The 14,364-nt window shown below is 44.8% G+C and overlaps 1 protein-coding gene and 1 pseudogene across 1 annotated transcript in view; both read left to right on the plus strand.

Annotated features, from left to right (window-relative positions):
• Window positions 1-2,845: 2,845 nt before the first annotated feature.
• Window positions 2,846-2,963, plus strand: LOC126427343 (5S ribosomal RNA; annotated as a pseudogene).
• A 1,498-nt stretch (window positions 2,964-4,461) lies between these two features.
• Window positions 4,462-14,364, plus strand: part of LOC126456614 (uncharacterized) — a 38,313-nt gene continuing 28,410 nt past the window's right edge. Inside the window, exon 1 of the mRNA XM_050092361.1 lies at window positions 4,462-4,604. Within this exon, the coding sequence (XP_049948318.1) occupies window positions 4,462-4,604 (143 nt within the window). The remainder of the gene's footprint in view (window positions 4,605-14,364) is intronic.

Below are 14,364 nucleotides of genomic sequence, written 5' to 3' on the forward strand. Positions count from 1 at the left end.
CCCTTGCCGGTCTAGGAATGGTAGAACGATGGGTTCGATGACGGTTTGGATGTACCGTGCACTATTCAGTGTCCCCTCGACGATCACCAGTGGTGTACGGCCAGTGTAGGAGATCGCTCCCCACACCATGATGCCGGGTGTTGGCCCTGTGTGCCTCGGTCGTGTGCAGTCCTGATTGTGGTGCTCACCTGCACGGCGCCAAACACGCATACGACCATCATTGGCACCAAGGCAGAAGCGACTCTCATCGCTGAAGACGACACGTTTACATTCGTCCCTCCATTCACGCACTGCGTAGGATCCTACGGTCTTGGCGTGCATCCGTGCGTCGCTGCGGTCCGGTCCCAGGTCGACGGGCACGTGCACCTTCCGCCGACCACTGGCGACAGCATCGATGTACTGTGGAGACCTCACGCCCCACGTGTTGAGCAATTCGGCGGTACGTCCACCCGGCCTCCCGCATGCCCACTATACGCCCTCGCTCAAAGTCCGTCAACTGCACATACGGTTCACGTCCACGCTGTCGCGGCATGCTACCAGTGTTAAAGACTGCGATGGAGCTCCGTATGCCACGGCAAACTGGCTGACACTGACGGCGGCGGTGCACAAATGCTGCGCAGCTAGCGCCATTCGACGGCCAACACCGCGGTTCCTGGTGTGTCCGCTGTGCCGTGCGTGTGATCATTGCTTGTACAGCCCTCTCGCAGTGTCCGGAGCAAGTATGGTGGGTCTGACACACCGGTGTCAACGTGTTCTTTTTTCCATTTCCAGGAGTGTATTTGTAGGACGACGGTTTTGTAAGAGTGGATTAGATACTTCGCTGGTTTCGTCTTCCCACAGCGGGAAATCCTCGAGGATTTAGAAATATATCAGGAAAACAGAAAAAAACATTACATGTATTCACAAAACAACTGACATGTTAATATAAAGTTAAGAAAAATTTTAATAGTGAAAATCGCAAGCAAGTGATATTAAGTTATGACTAGTTTCAGCTGATTACATAGTCACCTTCAGATATATTATAAAAACCTGTGTACTGAGATCTCCTAAAATGAGGCTACCACACAACGTCTGCATTACAATGGGCACCCATGTAGGAGATGTATGTCAATACAATTGTGGAATATACTACTGAGATAAAATATTACGTATTCACGAACCGTCTTACAAGTCCGCATTGATATACGGTATTTTACATACAGTATTGTTACACCAGTGACTTGTCAACAAAGTCATGATAAGTACAGAAATGGTGGTAGTATGTGGCCCACTAAGAATTGTCACAAGACTTGAGAAGGCCATATACTACCAGCGTTTCTGTACGTATCATGGCTTGGTTGACAAGTTACTGGTGTAACGATACTGTTTGCAAAATACTGTATACTAATGCAGACTTGTAAGACGTGTCTCGAATAAGTATTATTTTACACCAATAGTGTATGCCATTACTTTGTTGAGATCCGTGTCTTACATGAGGTTGGTTGGTTGGCTCTGAGCACTATGGGACTCAACTGCTGAGGTCATTAGTCCCCTAGAACTTAGAACTAGTTAAACCTAACTAACCTAAGGACATCACAAACATCCATGCCCGAGGCAGGATTCGAACCTGCGACCGTAGCGGTCTTGCGGTTCCAGACTGCAGCGCCTTTAAGCGCACGGCCACTTCGGCCGGCTCTTACATGAGGGTCCCCTGTGAAGTAAATGTGTTCTACACTCATTTTCCGAGCAGACACCAAACGTGTTTCTTATAGTCGATCTGAAATGGTAGGATAACTAGCTGAAAATAGTCATCAATGTTATTTACTTCGGATCTCGACTCTTCAGAGATGTTATTAGACTTTTGTTAACTTTATGTTCTGGGTTCACAGAAGTTCCTTGCTTGTTGTGTGGGTGGGATAGGTGGGCAAATGAAAATCATTGGTATATAAAGGTTTGGCGAAATCATTTTCTGCCTAGGCCTATATGGACAAATATATGGCTGCATGCTAACGATAAAAAAAAAGAATTTGTATTTCTTTATTTGGTTTCTATGACTTGTTTGGCTGTCTATTCTTCTTCTTCTTCTTCTTCTTATTGTTTTTATTTCTACCGAGTCTAATGATGTGTACATTATTACACTTCGCTCGATTTTCCAACACACAGGTAAATTTCTGTTTTTAATGTAGCAACAATTGTGGAAACGGCTTCTTCTTTGTAGGAAAACAGTTTAATGGGATTTGAATTTTCGTTATCACTGCTGTGTGCCAGTTTCCCATCGGTAACAATTGTGGTGGCTTGTTCGGTACTTTAATTAATGTAGGTACTCCATTTCGTACCAATCTTGCGCGTTTATAAACTGGTTGGGCTCAAAGGCAGGGGCCAAGAGTTTCGAAAATGGAAAAGAATTCTAGAACTTAGAAGCTGCTTTCCACACCAGAAGATACTTTCCAGATGCTTGTATGAGTGACAGCCAAGCGGACAGACTCGAGGGCTGACCAGTAAAGGCGCACAAGCTGCTGTCAACAGCAAATCCCACAGGCGGAACCAGTAAACCACAGGAAGTTAAGAAGGCAAGACAGACGGGTAAAGACCGTCCGTCCACTAAATGAAAAAAAGTCCAGAAAAACTGACTTCCTGAATGGAGGCGGAAACGACTGAACGAAAAAGCGTTCCCCTTATTTGCACTCCCGTACGCCCATAGTTTGCAGAATTGTATTCACGGTCGCAGTGCTTCGTGAAATACTGATATTCAACTATGAGTACACACTTCGATTTTATATTGTGTAAAATTATGACGATATCAAGTTTCTAGAGTTAGTTGATATTATAATTCTTAAATTAATTATGTACTTCTAAAATTTGTAGAGCCAACGGCCTTGCCGCAGCAGTAACACCGGTTCCCGTCAGATCACCGAAGTTAAGCGCCGTCGGTCTGGGCTAGCACTTGGATGGGTGACCATCCGGTCCACCGAGCGCTGTTGGCAAGCGGGGTGCACTCAGCCCTTGTGAGGCAAACTGAGGAACTACCTGATTGTGAAGTAGCGGCTCCGGTCTCGGAAACTGACATAAGGGCGGGAGAGCGGTGTGCTGACCACATGGCCCTCCATATCAAATCCAGTGACGCCAATGGGCTGAGGATGACACGGCCGCCGGTCGGTACCTTCGGGCCTTCATGGCCTGTTCGGGAGGAGTTAACTTTAGTTTTAGTTTTAAAATTCGCAGACGTACGCCTTTCAGAGGCCTACCTGAATTGTTTCTTGGACGTCAAGTGTAGTATTAAGATAAGTTAACAGATTATAGATATTACAGAAAATGTTTTATGCACCGACGGAAGAAAATCGTAGCTCCAAAAAAATAATGCGAATTAATGAAATTTCGGCAATGCATTTGTCTAGGTAACATATTTAAGAGATCAACATTGCGAGGTCACAGGTTAATGTAAACGCAAGGCAAGCCATTGCGAATGTGAAATGCTGATGCAGTAAAATAACCAGCGCAACCGCTAGAATGACGAATGCAAGCATGCAAACGTGCATGCGTTGTGTTGTACAGATGCCGGATGTCAGTTTGAGTGATGGAGTTCTATGCCTGCTGCACTTGGTCGGTCAGTACAGGCGCGGTTAATTCTGTTCGTGGAGTTGTTGTCCGATGATGTCCCATATGTGCACGATTGGACTCAGATATGGTGGTCGAGCGGACGAAGGCAACATGTCGATACTCAGTAGAGGATGTTAGGTTACAACACTGGTACGGTATGTGGGCGTGTTTCAGGAGTAGAAGCACGTCAACCAACTTTCGTTTATTTCGCACAAGTCCTTCTTGGAATTGCGATATTTTTCCGTCAGTGTATATCGTATTATAATTAAATAGTTTATTATTATCATATTAAAACATTTTACATATTTTGTTTTGTTGTTATTAAAATCATACACATCTGTGGGGTGTTAAATGTGAGGGTGACGGCAAGTTATAAAAAGAAGGGGGTTGGGGGTGGGGGTGAAGACAAGAGAGATAGTGTCAGTAGCATCGCCACACACCAGAAACGAACCCTGGGTCTGCGCCTGACTCAGCTGTAGTGAACAAAACTGCACGTCATCTTGTAGATATGTGAAGTCTTCCGATAAACGGTCTTGTCTTTTACTGTTTACTAGCCATTTTATGCTATTAAAAAGAAACGATGATTTTCGCTGATCATCTACAGTCAACAACAAAGTCTTAGCGAAACACTTCTGTAACGTGATGTTTCAAACCGCTTGGACCTTAGGAAACTGAGTGAACGGTAAATGTTATCTCTTCTTTTTGTTATACATGCAGTTTATTCCACTACATACGCTCCTAGCCCCTTAAAAAATTAGTGTAATCGTTCGCATTCATCCGATACAGTATTCAACGATGCAGCAAGTGGTCGCTAGACGTCTTGCTGGTGTCAATAAAAGTTGAGCACTGTGTACGACAGCAACGACTGACAAAAGATTGCAGGCGATGGAAGCTGGCATACACAGTGACAACAGCTTGCGGGGGAATCCCCCCGCGGCGCTGAAGGCAGGTGACGGGCAGCCCGCGGTAGCCGGCGGCCTCGGGGATCCCCCGGACGACGGCAGCGCACCTGGCGGCGGGACGGTCAGGTGACGTGCAGCTAATCCCGGCAGCGCGCCGCCGCCGCTAACGACCACCCGCGCCGCCCTGCGCCCTGGTCGGCGCCCACGACGGGGCAGCGCTCGTTACCCGCCCTGCTTGTTAACAGCCCTGTCCTCCTGCGGCGTCCTTGAGGCGCACCTGTGCAGCCGACTCTCCGCCATCTCGCTAGTTTCTGTTACCTTGCTCGTGTAACACCTCTACTATGCAAGCCGTGTTACGGTCACTCGCGAGATGTAGACAGGCATAGCTGAGCTCTATAAGAGGGGAGAGAGAGGTGAGCAAGGTGGGGGCGTGGGTTGCCGTCCCCTCTGGAATCAGGATTTTTATTCATTACAGAGTTTTCGTGAGCATATTTTCCGTGGTTCTGCAAATGCTCTCACTTAGCTCACTGTAGCTTATATGAGGGCTGTTCTGTACAGAATGATCATATTTTTTTATGGTACGATTTCTCACGCTAGAATTTAATACTCTACTGGCCGTTAAAACTGCTACACCAGCAAGAAATGCAGATGGTAAACGGGTATTCATTGGACAAAAATATTATACTGGAACTGACATGTGATTACATTTTCACGCAATTTGGGTGCATACATCCTGAGAAATCAGTACCCAGAATAACCACCTCTGGCCGTAATAACAGCCTTGACACGCCTGGGCATTGAATCAAACAGAGCTTGGATGGCGTGTACAGGTACAGCTGCCCATGCAGCTTCAACATGATACCACAGTTCATCAAGAGTAATGACTGGCGCATTGTGACGAGCCAGTTGCTCGGCCACCATTGACCAGACGTTTTCAGTTGGTGAGAGATCTGGAGAATGTGCTGGCCAGGGCAGCAGCTGAACATTTTCTGTATCCAGAAAGGCCCGTACAAGACCTGCAACATGCGGTCGTGCATTATCCTGCTGAAATGTAGGGTTTCGCAGGGATCGAATGAAGGGTAGAGCCACGGGTCGTAACACATCTGTATGAAATCTGTATGAAATGTAACGTCCACTGTTCCAAGTGCCGTCAGTGCGAACAAGAGGTGACCGAGACGTGTAACCAATGGCACCCCATGCCATCACACCGGGTCATACGCCAGTATGGCGATGACGAATACACGCTTCCAATGTGCGTTCACCGCGATGTCGCCAAACACGAATGCGACTGTCATGATGCTGCAAACAGAACCTGTAATCATCCGAAAAAATGACGTTTTGCCACTCGTGCACCCAGATTCGTCGTTGAGTACACCATCGCAGGCGCTCCTCTCTGTAATCCTGCGTCAAGTGTAACCACAGCAATGGTCTCCGAGCTGATAGTCCGTGCTGCTGCAAACGTCGCCGAACTGTTCGTGCAGATGGTTGTTGTCTTGCAAACGTCCCCATCTGTCGACTCAGGGATCGAGACGTGGCTGCACGATCCTTTACAGCCATGCGGATAAGATGCCTTTCATCTCAGCTGTTAGTAATACGAGGCCGTTGGGATCCACCATGGCGTTCTGTATTACCCTCCCGAACCCACCGATTCCATATTCTGCTAACAATCATTGGATCTCGATCAACGGGAGCAGCAATGTCGCGATACGATAAACCGCAATCGCGATAGGTTACAATCCGACCTTTATCAAATTCAGAAACGTGATGGTACGCATTTCTCCTTCTTACACGAGGCATCACAACAACGTTTCACCAGGCAACGCCGGTCAACTGCTGTTTGTGTATGAGAAATCAGTTGGGAAGTTTCCTCATGTCAGTGCGTAGTTGGTGTCGCCACCGGCACCGACCTTGTGTGAATTCTCTGCAAAGCTAATCATTTGCACATCACAGCATCTTCTTCCTGTCGGTTAAATTTCGCGTCTATAACACGTCATCTTCGTGGTGTAGCAATTTTAAAGGCCAGTAGTGTATTATGATGTTCTGTTAGTTTAACGTGTAAAAAATTTAATGTGTAAAAATTCCGTGGTAGTAGTTTCACTGTTAGCTCTGATTCCCTCTTGTGAGTGGCGGGCAAACTGAGACTTGTTCTGCATCGCCTACCACAATAATGGAGGCGATGCGTGGCGAACAATATTTGGCTTTGAAATTCTACTTTTGTTGCAACAAATCTTTAGCGGACGCCCGTACCATGTTGCAGAGCGTCTAAGGAGAATCTATTCTTCCCTATAGCACAGCTCGAAGATGGTTTAAACTGTTTAAAGACGAGAGACAATCAGTTTCAAAGAACGGTGGATTCGGCACTCCAGTTACAGCTCCTACAGAAGAAAACAGGAATATTGCTGCTGTAATTGTGAAGAGGGTCGACGAACTTCCTTATGAAAGCTTTTTGAAATACTGAAACTTTCATTGGGTGCCACCTGCAAGTTGATAGCAAAAAATTTACACATGAGACGTTTGTTCCCGCTGGCTTCCAAGTCAGCTAATTCCCAATCAAAAGGACATTAGCGCGCAGGACTGCATGCAGTTGAAGTCGAAGTTAGAGCAAGATCCAGACATTCTTTCAAAGATAATCTCTACTGATGAAACTTGACTACATCATTTCGAGCCTGAGAGCAAATCCCAGAGTGAGAATTACCTTTATCACCAAGTTCCAAAACAGCAGAAGTAGTTGTTTCAATTAAGAAAGTTATCGTCCTCTCATTTTTTTAAATCCATGTAAAGTAGTTCCAACATTATTCTGGTAAATGACCAGCAACGTGGATTTGCTAATTTTTGATTTGAAAGTTCTGCCACAGTTGCATGTATTTTATACTAGTGACTGGTATCGAACGTAGATGTTTATTTTCACAGACCTGTCTGAAGTGGTTGTTGTTGTTGTGGTTTTCAGTCCTGAGACTGGTCTGATGCAGCTCTCCATGCTACTCTATCCTGTGCAAGCTTCTTCATCTCCCAGTACCTACTGCAACCTACATCCTTCTGAATCTGTTTAGTGTATTCATCTCTTGGTCTCCCTCTACGATTTTTACCCTCCACGCTGCCCTCCAGTACTAAATTGGTGATCCCTTTATGCCTCAGAACGTGTCCTACCAATGTGATCTACCCATATGAAGTGCTTATCGAAGCAAAATCTCACTGACATACTCCGGCACTAACATAATCTTACAACAAATAATGTGGTAATCATATTACACCGTGATACTTTCAACAGGTGAAGCGGTACTGACTGCATATACTACAAACAAGTTCACATCAAGTCAATAGGTGTCGCTAGTTTTCTGTCGTTTATAGCTCAGTCCGAGACTTCGGAGGTGCGAAATTTATTTTTAAATTATAAAGCTTCAGTATATACAACGCCTGAAATAGTATGGTTGGGGACATGAACTAGGAGCTTGTTTGGTTCACTAACACGAGGGTAGACACAGAGCTGACCTTGCAAGAAGCAACTGACACCATGGTCCATGCCCACAACACGCAATGTACGACCTTATGCTTTGTTTATCGTCATGGCATAACAAAGCTCGCCGGGAATGAAATATGTTTATAGTGAAACTGTAAATTGTTAGGAATAAGCATGATTCACGGTACAAAAACTTACTGGCCTGTGCCACCTTCAGTCTAAATTTCCACATCTATGAAGTTTCGTTGAAGACAAGTTATGGTTCAAATGGCTCTGAGCACAATGGGACTTAACTTCTGAGGTCATCAGTCCCCCAGAACTTAGAACTACTTAAACCTAACTAACCTAAGGAAATCACACACATCCATGCCCGAGGCAGGATTCGAACCTGCGACCGTAGCGGTCGCGCGGTTCCAGACTGTAGCGCCTAGAACCGCTCGGTCACTCCGGTCGGCGAAGATAAGTTACTTTAAGCCTTTGTGAGTGAAGAGTTCTGAGGAGCGAGATGGCGTATGACGCTCTCGATCACTATTATTGCGCACCTCGCTTTTGGAAGGAGTTTCCAAAAAGCTGCAGCAAGTCTCAACTCACAATCTCCATTGGATTCTTGAGACGACATATTCCTCAGTCTTCTAGGTCCTGTGGTGTATTCAGAAAGACTTGACCATTTTCTAGTCATTTTCATTGTTAAACTAAACGAAATCGAAATGTAATGAACAGGCACACAAATCACAATAGCAAACTTAATAAATTTGTTTTTCTAGCGAAGAACATAAACAAAACCTATCGAAAGAAGGAAAACCAAGTCGTTAAGTTTTTGTTACACAAAGCAAAATGGCTCTGAGCACTATGGGACTCAACTGCTGAGGTCATTAGTCCCCTAGAACTTAGAACTAGTTAAACCTAACTAACCTAAGGACATCACACACATCCATGCCCGAGGCAGGATTCGAACCTGCGACCGTAGCGGTCTTGCGGTTCCAGACTGCAGCGCCTTTAACCGCACGGCCACTTCGGCCGGCCACAAAGCAAAATCAGTATATTCGTATATCCTACTCAAGGAAATTCGCTGTTAATTTGTATTCGTATAGATAAGAGGGCGACGCTTAATTGTGTCACTGATGTACACTTCTGAAAATTCTGATTTAAAGAAACTAACAGTGACATATATTGGCTCTTCAGTAAACGGCGAAACTAACAGCGCTATCTATTGGTTCCTTGATGTATTACACTGTGAGTAGATGATTTGATATAAAACTTAAAATTACAATTTTTTTCCCCATGGTCCAGTTTTGAAGCAATAAAGCTTATTTGTTGCCCCAAGCTACGCTCAAATTACCACTGAAATCCCCATCAAAATTCGTCAAGTAGGTTTTGGAAACTAGTTCTTTTCAAGTAGACAAAAGCGGTTTTAAATAAAAATTTAAATTACGATACCTTTTTTCCCGTGAACAGATTTTGATAAAATAAAGCTTAAACGTTGCCCCAAGCCATGCTAAAGTTGCCTGTGAAAATCCCATGAAAATTCGCCCATTAGTGTTCAAAAGGCGAACAGACAAACAAGACAGTTTTACAGATTTCTTATTATTGTAGATGTAAAAGATGTAGATGTAGAAAAATTTTATTTAAGCAAGAATCAGAAATAAAGGATTACTTTATCCGAAGATGAACACGTAATTATTTGTATCTGATCTCGAAAAATAAATCGAAAATTGTTAGTATTTTTCAAAAAGTACAGTGGTTAATCGAGTACAGCTTATTGTAAGTCTGGGAGTGGCTAATAAGAAAAGGAATCTCGCTTTTCCTTTCCTTGCGAAAAAAAGGAAAGTTTTCCTTCCGTTACACAGCGAAATACAATGTCAACACAAGGAGGCTAACAAACTGTGGAAGTATGCCACCGACTCTTTAACCCGGTGCTGACGCGACCGCTCAGTCATAAAACCCCTTCTCATTAGCCAGCCGGGCAACACAATTACAGGCCGAATCAACGCTCCGTTTGTTTCTACAACTAGAACTATCTAATTAAAAGGGCGTATTTGTCGAGCGGCAATCTAAACGCGGGATCTGCTGAAAGCGGTGTTTCATTCCGCCCATAAAGCAAGACGCGTTATCGCCCGTGGGGTTGGCACGGCTGCACGGCACCTGAGCCCGGTGAAGGGGGATTGCTGGGGGGCGGGGGGGGGGGGGGTGGTAGGAGAGTGGGGAGGAGTTGGGGAAGGTAGCGGGACTGGCATATCGTGTCAGCTCGCTGCACGCAGTCCTGCCACCAAGGCTAGCTAGGGCGTTCTGCAGCAGGTGCGCATGCGCACACGAGGCGGCAGCAACAGTGCTGCCAGCTGTAACCTCGCAAGTGTTTGATTAACCTGTAGCATCGTTCACTTCACTCGTAAACGGGTGACTTGCTTTGTAAGATTAATACCAATTTTATTTCACATTTTTGAGGCTACAGGCATCACGATGCATTCCGACAGCACGCCAACTGCCCCCGATTATGAAGTATGTGTTATAAGCCTACATTTCTCACACTACAGTAGCTAAATTTGTCAGGAAAAGTTGTAAATTTTGTTAAGGGTCATGGCTGTTCGTGAGCTTTGTTCTAGTAAGGGGGGTAGTTTAAACTTCGAACAGCTCGGATATGCAAATATTTCCTCACGGCTTACGTGAGAGTAGTCGTGAGTTTACTAAAGTGCGCGTCATTTACGACGGCGGCCGAGTTTAGGTTCGTTCTGCGCATCTGGCGTCACAAGACTCAGTCAGCCAATGAACAGAGAATGGCGTTGCCAGAGCTCGACTGCAGTGCAGAGCACGGACGAGTGTCTTCAGTTTTAGAAACGTTCAGTCATAAATAAAGTAATTGAACCAAAGCAATGTCTTGATAGCAGATGTCTTGATAGCAATGCCTTGGTATAGAAAGTTTGGAGAAAGCATTCTTTATACCAACTGCTTCATATTCTATTAATTAATTAAACCAAACAAGCAATAAGCCTCCTAATTTAGGCGATAGCAAGGAGAGGTGTTTGTATCATTCTAACTAACCGCTTTTTCGCAATAAAGAACAGTGGTAATTGTTTATTTCCTATTGTACTTCGACGAAACGTAATTCATAGTCATACCAACAATGTTTGTCGGTATTTTGTGTGACAGTTTAAAGTTCTTCGGGAGGTTGATTGAATGACGAGCTGCATTAGCGTAATGGTGAAAGTGTTGGGCTACTAAATGAAAGGTTTTGAGTTCAAACCTTGTTTGGTGCTTAATATTTCCTTTATTTAAAAACAATATCTAAGTGTCATACTTCATGAATTTTATTCGTTTGAATGTAATTTTTTGAAATTTCTAGTGGCAACTAAAATCGACCATACGGAAAATATACGCTATGGACTTTTCCCTGCAAACTCTTCAAAATTTCGTGCAATGGTTTACTACTTCTAATGCTGCACAATAACTGCGTTGAACATCGAAACAAAATTAAGTCATTTATGGGGGGAAGGTATCAGTCAAGAAGATGTGTAAAAATCAAATTTTTGGTCCAAAAAGTTTTTGTGAAATCGAATGATAAAGTGTGTCAAAGCAGTCGAAACACCATGTGTCTGCACAGGCGAGCAGTGCAGTGAAGACAAAATCGCGCACAGCACGGAATGCGTGGAGCACGTCTCTGTAGCAGCGAAAGGGTTAATGCGGCCGTGGTGGCTTTACTTGATAAACTACGCGCTCCCCCTTAAACGTAAGTTTGCGAACTATACTATGGCGCTGCTTCTCTTGGCGCGTACAACTGGCAACGCAGCAATCTCCCGCGTCTGGGCCAGCATGCGCGAACCGCCAAGATAAAAGAATTGAACTATAGAAATTAATGAACGCGTCTCCCAGACGGTTTCGCAAGCTCCAGACACGGAATGAGATCTCTTCTAAACAAATCTATGAATGTAAAATGGGATAGGGGGGTGTGAATGCTACAGCAGGAATTTGGAATGCTTTGAATAATTTTATCCAAACTTGTCACATAAAGGACTGAGCAGTGGGGATGGGAATGGGGAAGGGGAAGTGATGACATAAATAAGTGTAACTCTGGTGTACGTGGAGGAATTAAAACATATTTGACTTACTATCCGAAAGAAAGGGCGGTGATCGGATAGTAGTCTCGAAAGATACAGAAATATTTTTAGTCTCTCCTTGGTCTTCTTCTGTAGTGGTCAATCCAAGGATTGGTTTGCAACAGCTACAATGGCAGCTTGTCTCCATTCTGTGTGTCTTTCAGCTTTTCTCTTCATTTCTTTATAGGTGTTGCAGCCCACATCCTTCACGATTTGATACATGTACCTCAGCTGTGGTGTTCCTCTTGGCCTTTTTCCCTCGACATATCCCTCTATGATTGTGTTCAGAAGTCCTTTATGTCCTAATAGATGGCCTGTAAATTGCACTCTTCTTTTAATAATGAAACTCCAGAAGCTTCTCTTCTCCTGCGCTCTCCAGAACCTTGTCTCCTAGGAGTTATTATGATATTCATGTGTTTTCCTGTCTGTGCCTGTAACGTCCCATTCACTTTTGCCACAGCTCTTATATGATATCTTGTATCTTTATCGCGTTGGGCTCAGTTCCAAGTACCTTTCAAACGTCCGTTTGGCCGCCTTTTCTTAATCAATTCAGGGCTTTTATTTTTCTGATTTCCAAGTCCAGTGGACATATTTCTAGAATCTAACACTATATTAATTATCTGTTAAAATGTTCTCATTCTTTTCGAAATATCCATTAGCTACTCTACATCTACATACATACTCAGCAAACCACCGTATGGTGCTTTGCGGAGGGTACCTTATACCCCTACTACTCATTTCCTTTCCTGATGTATGCATGCAGACTCAAGCGACGAATGAATATTTGTACCAACGCCCGACTTCGAACCCAGGTCTCCTGCTCTCTAGGCAGAAACGCCAACCACTACGCCACCCTGACACGGCAGCTTTGCCACAGCATAGCTCCCTCCTCAGTCCAGATTAGCATTCACGCCTTAGCGAACTTGGTATTCCCTCTAAACTCTAACAGCATTGCAGTCACCACATATACTGGGTGATCAAAAAGTCAGTATAAATTTGAAAACTGAATATATCATGGAATAACGTAGATAGAGAGGTACAACAAATTGACACACATGCTTGTAATGACATGGGGTTTGATTAGAACAAAAAAAATACAAACGTTCAAAAAATGTCAAACAGATGGCGCTTCATCTGATCAGAATAGCAGTAATTAGCATAACAAAGTAAGGCAAAGCAAAGATGAGGTTCTTTACAGGAAATGCTCAATATGTCCACCATCATTCCTCAACAATAGCTGTAGTCGATGAATAATGTTGTGAACAGCACTGTAAAGCATGTCCGGAGGCATTGGCGTCGGATGTTGTCTTTCAACATCCCTAGAGATGTCGGTCGATCACGATACACTTGCGACTTCAGGCAACCCCAAAGCCAATAATCGCACGGACTGAGGTTTGGGGACCTGGGAGGCCAAGCATGACGAAAGTGGCGGCTGAGCACACGATCATCACCAAACGACGCGCGCAAGAGGTCTTTCACGCGTCTAACAATATGGGATGGAGCGCCATCCTGCATAAACATCGTACGTTCCAGCAGGCGTTTATCAGCCAGGCTGGGGATGATACGATTCTGTAACATATCGGCGTACCTCTCACCCGTCGCGGTAGCAGTTACAAAACCAGAATCACGCATTTCCTCGAAGAAAAAAGGCCCGATAAAGGTAGATGTGGTAAATCCAACCCATAGCGTGACTTTCTCGTCGTGCAATGGAGTTTCCACGACAGTTCTAGGATTTTCGGTAGCCCAAATTCTGCAGTTGTGGGCGTTGACAGACCCTCGGAGCGTGAAACGAGCTTCGTCGGTCCACAACACGTTACTCAAACAATCGTCATCTTCCGCCATCTTTTGAAACGCCCACACCGCAAATGCCCTCCACTTCACTAATTTGCCAGGTAACAGTTCATGATGCCGATGGATTTTGTACGGATAGCATCGAAGGGTACGCCTAAGTGCCAACCAAAGAGTAGTGTATGGAATGCCGGTGCGGCGTGCGACTGCACGAGCGCTGACTTCCCCGTGCATAGACGAACCCACTACATTCTCCATTTCTTCCTGAACTGTCTCAGCAGTATTACACCTTGTGCTCGGTCGGCCACTACGGGGTCTATCGTCTAAACAACCCGTGGCTTCGAACTTCGAAATCATCCTCGCCACAGCTGTATTTGTCAACGGACAAATCCTTTAATCCGACCCGTTCGAATCCCCTTCCTATGGCGATAGGATCGTAACGCTGAACTAGCACATTCCCCATTCTGATAATACAGCTTCACTAAAAGCGCCTTTTCAGGTAACGTCAACATGCTGCGACTGCTGGCGCATCTGATTCTCTCTCTCACTACAG

This window comes from Schistocerca serialis, chromosome 1 (assembly GCF_023864345.2).
Source record: "Schistocerca serialis cubense isolate TAMUIC-IGC-003099 chromosome 1, iqSchSeri2.2, whole genome shotgun sequence".
Classification (NCBI taxonomy): domain Eukaryota; kingdom Metazoa; phylum Arthropoda; class Insecta; order Orthoptera; family Acrididae; genus Schistocerca; species Schistocerca serialis.